The sequence below is a fragment of the Juglans microcarpa x Juglans regia genome, chromosome 8D (assembly GCF_004785595.1).
Source record: "Juglans microcarpa x Juglans regia isolate MS1-56 chromosome 8D, Jm3101_v1.0, whole genome shotgun sequence".
NCBI lineage: Eukaryota > Viridiplantae > Streptophyta > Magnoliopsida > Fagales > Juglandaceae > Juglans > Juglans microcarpa x Juglans regia.
Genome location: NC_054608.1, coordinates 35,822,718 through 35,828,938, shown reverse-complemented (window position 1 = coordinate 35,828,938; position 6,221 = coordinate 35,822,718). Strand labels below are relative to the sequence as shown.

Here is a 6,221-nt window from a genome sequence, read left to right as displayed (position 1 = left end):
CATTCCCTGCCATATTAGTAGTATCATCTATCACCAATCTACCACAAGTCATAAAAAATTCCAAGCTGATTTCACCAATATGTAGTATAGCACTGCAAATAAAACATAATTGTATATCACATCATCCAAAATGAAGAAAATAAATAAGCTAGGTCGACAGGTCATTGATTCCAGTACAAAAAAAACAAAAAAAGCCCATTCAAAGAGAAACTACACCATCCATAAATGGAACCAACTTCTTATGCCCCATCCCAGTTAAAAGGCGGAATATCCACAATTTACACCGCCTAATTAAGTCAAGGTTTTTGAGAAATTTACTCATTAAATTAGCAGGTTGACTCATCATGTAGGTTAGACAAGGATCCTACCAGCTAAAAGTTTGAACTAGGGAGTCATGCATTCGACTTGTAAATGCTATACAACGTCTACATCCTACTAGTCTAAAAGCTATCTATGGCTTTCCAGAATATGGAACTAACGACTGACATCCTATCCTATTTTTTTTCCGTCTTCTAACAGCTGAAGGGCATAAGAAAATCTATTTGGTTTGATGCCTGCATATAGCTCACAGAATTTGATATCTGCTCCAGGCGCTGCTCCATCTTATCCTTCCACTTAAACAGCTCCATAATCATTTCCTGTCCAAGAAGATAATTCCACATAGCTTCATTGAGTTGACATGAATTTATGTATCAAACTATTCAATATTAATCTGCTTTTCAAAGTCACCTGAAATGGAATTAATGAGTTATCAAGCTCTGACTTTGAATTGGCAGTAGCAGAAGAATCTGGGGTCACATTGGCATGATCTTCCTCTTGATTCTTGGGCACCATCTCTCGCACGTCTCTATATTTATGCAAGAAAAGGAGGGCACAAGTAAGATCAACCATAATTAAAGCACTATAAAAAATTAAGTTGCCTAGTACCATTTTCTTACCTCTTTGTTTTGGCCATTTCATCATTAAATAGCTCTAGATCTCTTGCACAAACAGGGTCCTCAGAGGAGCTATCACCAGGCACCATCTGAGGTGGTAGGGCTGAGAATGGATTTTGCACTGCAACCGCTTGCTTGACATTAACTGGATCTGTGTGCTTGACATTAACTGGATCTGAGCTCTTATAAAAGGGTATGAGTTCATACCCCTGGATATTATTCAGATTACTACTCTCAAGCCAATCTTCCCATCTTTCAGAAGCCGGAGGACTAAAATCAGTGTCCTGCTTTAATTGCTCCATACCGCTCAAGGAGTTTTTAATTTCAACCAGCTGTCGCTCAACTTGAGCTTTCCATACTATCAATTCCTCATGCATCCCCTGTCAACAAATAAAAATCATAGGGAGCTTTATCGAGCTGAATTTAGATACCGATCTAAGAGTGAAAAAATAAATCACTAGGATCCTTCTTATCTTTTTTATCTATCACATGCTCAGAAGCTGAGTGAAAGACTTGTGTATTTTTAAGTACCTTCATACCCACCAAAGAATTTTTAATCTCCTTCAGGTGTTCATCGACTGTAGCTTTATATTTCACCAAATCCTTATGTATCACCTGTCAATAAAACATTAAAAATGGGGTTACAAACGGCACTATTAACAATATACATGAGATGTTCAAAATTAACCTCAGCTTGATCTTGTTCTTGATTCTTGGATACGAGCTCCTGCATATCTCTGTTTATGAAAATGAACCAATATAAGGGGCGCACCGAATGACAATGATCATGACCTTTTTATGATTAAAATTTAATAATTCCAGTTTGCTACCTTTTCAGGTTGACCATTTCTGTTTTAAGCAGCATCAGTTCTCCAGCAGAAACAGAATCCTGGGAAGGACCACAAGTTGGCCACCTATTTGGTGGAACCCAGAAAGGATCCTGCCAGCCAGCTTCCTGCCGAATTTTAACCAGTTCAGCACTCTCTAGCCAATACTCCATCACTCCATTTGGGCTGAAGCAACGGCGGAACCGCTCAGTCCCTACCACTTTACCATCAATATGCTTCAGTAAGTGGTCTAGCAGTCCAGTGTCACCAATGCGTTTACGAGCAGCAGTTCTCAGTGCAGGACGAGAAATTGGGTTCCCAAAAGTTGCTCCTTCAGCCTTCAAGACTTCAAACATACTCTGCTCAGCCAAATTATACCTGCATGATATATATACAGGATTCAAAAACCACATAGAAGATGAACATAAACAGCAATTTTAGAAAGAAAAAAAAAAATCAGAAATTGGCTTGACCTCTCAGCAGACCATCTTTCTACACCCTTGAGCTTCTTTGAATCTCGCTTACTTTGCCTACTACCGTAGCTAATGCTTTGCCTTTCCTTTACACGTTCTGCTGCTTTCATCTCTCTAAGTTGACTACGGCCCAGTCGTTTTCTCTTCCTAATTTCTGATATTGCCAAAGATTCATCTTTAATGGCTTCTTTAATTTCATACTTTGACTCTACTTCCTCAGCTATGCTTGATAAAAGTTGAGGTTTGATTTCTTCCTTCTCACTCATGCACCCAACTTGCTTGTGACCAGACCACTGTGCCATCCCAGTCTCTTACTTCTAATGAGTTCCTGTCAAATCCCCAGAACTTTTGTGTGCCACAAAGAAACTGCAACATGAGAGTGCTCAAATACTTCAGTTATACATTTACTGACTTCAGAAAAAAGCTCTATGTTATATACTTATTAGCATCAAAGGGCAATATTAGCACATGTTTAACACTTGAAAAATGACTTCCTTGCTAATCGTCACAAGTAAACACCTGAGGAATATGGCATAATAAGGGAGAGTTCAGTGGCAGAGATGGTGAAAGCGCCAGTTGCACTTAAGCACAAACACCACCCAATGCCTAGGTGCAAGTGTGCACCTGATTGAAGTTAAGCATACACTTTCAATAAATAATTTATAGAAACGAAATACTCATAAAATGAAATACAAAAATCTTTAAAAAAAAAAAAATATTATAACGTATTTAGACTATATTAACTCAATTTGTTAGTATTATGCAACAAGGCAATCAAATGATAAACTAATTGAATTGAAGTTAATTCTCATACTTTGCAAAATATAGATGATAGTGATATTTGATTGCCAAAATTACAAAAGTGTACATGATTGAATCTAAATATACCCAAACAACAATGACTAAAAAACCATAAGAATTGTAGGTAGTGACTTCTCTACAAGCATAAGAAATACAATGCAATCCTAAAGTATATAGTTATCCTCATCATTGAGCATAGGACCATCATCTTAATAAAAAGATTTGTAACGATCATCATATATCTCCAGTAGTCACCTTAATTAATGATTGAGACAAATATTTTATATTTGTTTTTCAAAAAAGTATAGGACACCTTGCACTTTAAGTTCACTAGAAACTTTTTGATAAGCGAAGTGCTTCTGCCTTTCTTAAGCTCACTTTTACCAACATTGGTCGCGGTCATTATTACATAAGCCTATTTTGTCTGAAATTATTTTTATTGTATATGAACTGGACACCTATTACATAATTCCTCAGCCTGACAACCAGTACTCCTATCCTAAAAGTTATCATTTGTTTTATAACCCTACCAATATAAATCCATACCAATAAGTTTCTTCTGATGATCTCTCTCTCTCTCTCTCTCACACACACACACAAAAGAAAAGACAAAAAAGGTTTTCTTTTGATAAGAACAGGTATCATTGCAAAATATTTCTTTTGATAAGTACGTAAATAATTTATTGATAATCATAAGAGAGTTATCAGTATACACAAGGAGTATATAAGATAAACATCTAATTAGAAAATGAGAATAATAATAGAAAATCATTTTTTTTAATTGGCACCGGGTGTCCAAAACAAAGTCCAAACTAAACCCGTGGGTGCACAGGCCTCTTGCAAGGAGTTTCCTACAAGTGCACTTTAGATAATTGGGGAAATCCCCCAATCCGATGGCCATTAGAAATTGTTTGCACCCAAGGGTTAGAACCTTAGACTTGGAGGGAGCAAACCACCAAGACCAAGGCTCTTACTACTTGAGACAACCTCTAGTGGTTAATAATATAAAATCTTGAAAACTAGAAACTAGAAAAAACAAGAGCGAGAACCCAACCATTGGTAAAAGATTCTAAAGAAGAGATCCTCGGCTTCTAGCATCATCTTCTCATAATTCTCGAATTTTGTATTGTTCCTTTCTCCCCATAAGCACCGCATTAAGGACAACGGTACCAACTTACATAAAGTAACCCTCTTAGACCTAGCACACTTTCATTTCCAACATGCCAAGAGATCCACCACTCCATATGAAATAACCCAACCAAAACCAAACAACGGAAAAATAATGTTCCAAAGAGCATTAACTGCCTCATGGTGAAGCAAGAGGCAATCAATCATAAGTAAGGATCTTTTCATGAGCTGTTTTCCAAACAAACAAAGACACTCAACAGAGCCTTTCCTCCAGATTTGTTTCCAAGGGAAGAGGATATTGCTCTGAGGTAATAACACTTGATGGAACAATCTGACTTGATACTAACCTTGCTTGGATGGAATCCAATGACGTGCTCTCATTGCCACTTCTCAATGCAAAGAACAAAATTAAAATCGCCATCTCCAAATCATGAGCCACTCAAATAAAATCAACATCCCACTACTGAGTACCATCAAACAAATATAAATAGTCTGCCACTCAAGTGTCCTTACAACTAGAAATATGAAGAAGTGCTGGATAAACTATCTTAAGAGCGTTATCACCACACCCCACATCAGGCTAGAACCTTATCATAGAATGTTTCCCACCTCAAATCTAGTAAAGTGGGAAAACTCCCCCCAACCCCTCCAAATGCTTTTCCAAAAGACCGAAACAACAGGAACCATTAACTTCAGGACAACAGTTAATGATACCAAACAGGTCCCAAACATGTAGAAAAAAGTTATGGTATATTAAAAATCATAATCTGTCCCCATTCATGATGACGTATGTTTTTTAGTGGATCTTATCTTATTGTTACGGTTAAGTATGATCAAATGCAAAGTCTCAGAGTAATCCACCACATAATGCAAATTTCATCAAACATCTCATTGCTGAAGCAAGAGTACTTCTTGAAAAGTCAGTAGCGGCCACTTATAATTTCAGATGAAACCACTAAAGCCAGAGCCTTGAGGAGGTTGATAAATAAGGTGGGTTCAGATTAAAAATATAGAAGATAGGAACCGACCTTTAATCTGCACCGACCAAGATTAACAAGGACATCAACACCATGTATATGGTCTACATTCAGCTCTAACAAAATCAGCCTAGACAGAAAGCTATATAGAGTAATTACCGTATTGCATTAAACAAACTGCTTACATCAATAGTAAAAGAACAAAACAAACAACATAAATCACGTGACTTTTATTTTTCTTTATATTCTTGCGTTTTCTCAGCAAGAATACAGAACCATAGGAACAATCTAAGTAATAACACTGAGAAAGAAAACCCCACAAAATCCAAAACCCTCGAAACTGCAAAAACCGGCAACTTCTGTATTGAACGTTTAAAACCAAACGCGACCGTCTAGAACAGAGCACGAGAACAGCATAAAACCCTAAACTGGTACCAAAAAAACGACATTGGGTTTTAGAGAATGCCCAAAACTCAACAGGTTCGGAACCTTCATGTACTAAAATATCTAAAAGAAACCGTAAGGCAATAAAATCACATGCAGAAAAACAATCTTGACATTCGCATAAAAACCCACAAACAAACCCACAAGGGAGACAGATTACCTTAGCGATGATCTGGGCAGGGAAAAACGGCAATGGGTTTTGGACTGTGGGGAAGAGGAAGAAGAAGAAGAAGAGTAGGAAGGAAAGGGTTTTAGGAGAGCCCGACGGCCCGACACAGTAGGCTAGTATCCCGGAGAAAATAGTGAATTTCTTTATAATTTATGCCTTTAAAACCCAACCGAATAAAATAGTATAAAATTTAAGTACCTAAACCCTGACCGCCAAATTCTCGTAAACCCTTGAATTTGTTTTATTTTTTATTTTTTTATTTTTATTTTTATTTATCGGAAGGGAATACTTACATTAATCTAAACTCAATGGTAAAAGGTATTACAAATGTAAATCAGTCCAAATGACTTAGGGCTCGTTTGTTTTTAGAGATAAGATGAGATGAGATTAAAATTAAAAAGTTAAATAAAATATTGTTAGAATATATTTTTTAATATTATTTTTATTTTGGGATTTAAAAAAGTTGA

The 6,221-nt window shown here is 36.6% G+C and overlaps 1 protein-coding gene across 3 annotated transcripts; it reads right to left on the bottom strand.

The window, feature by feature from the left end:
* Positions 1-93: 93 nt before the first annotated feature.
* LOC121243221 (protein DYAD) lies at positions 94-5,918 on the bottom strand. Of its 3 annotated transcripts, XM_041141309.1 has the most exons (9): positions 5,746-5,909; positions 5,193-5,199; positions 2,236-2,601; positions 1,766-2,140; positions 1,624-1,672; positions 1,467-1,550; positions 939-1,315; positions 730-847; positions 94-638 (listed from the first exon to the last, which is right to left on the bottom strand). In XM_041141309.1, the coding sequence occupies exons 3-9, from the start codon at positions 2,535-2,537 to the stop codon at positions 513-515; spliced, it is 1,431 nt and encodes a 476-aa protein (XP_040997243.1). In that variant the 5' UTR covers positions 2,538-2,601; positions 5,193-5,199; positions 5,746-5,909; the 3' UTR covers positions 94-512. The 3 variants fall into 3 exon arrangements, with proteins under 3 accessions (XP_040997243.1, XP_040997242.1, XP_040997244.1); XM_041141308.1 differs by lacking the exon at positions 5,193-5,199 and having other exon boundaries at positions 5,746-5,918; XM_041141310.1 differs by lacking the exon at positions 5,193-5,199 and having other exon boundaries at positions 1,479-1,550; positions 5,746-5,918.
* Between the last annotated feature and the right edge of the window lie 303 nt (positions 5,919-6,221).

Coding starts and splice junctions, on each gene's coding strand:
- LOC121243221 (XM_041141308.1), bottom strand. CDS start 2,537: ATGGCACAGTGGTCTGGTCACAAGCAAGTTGGGTGCATGAGTGAGAAG. Junction 2,141..2,235: donor GAAAGATGGTCTGCTGAGAG/GTCAAGCCAATT, acceptor TATATCATGCAG/GTATAATTTGGCTGAGCAGA. Junction 848..938: donor GAAATGGCCAAAACAAAGAG/GTAAGAAAATGG, acceptor GCATAAATATAG/AGACGTGCGAGAGATGGTGC.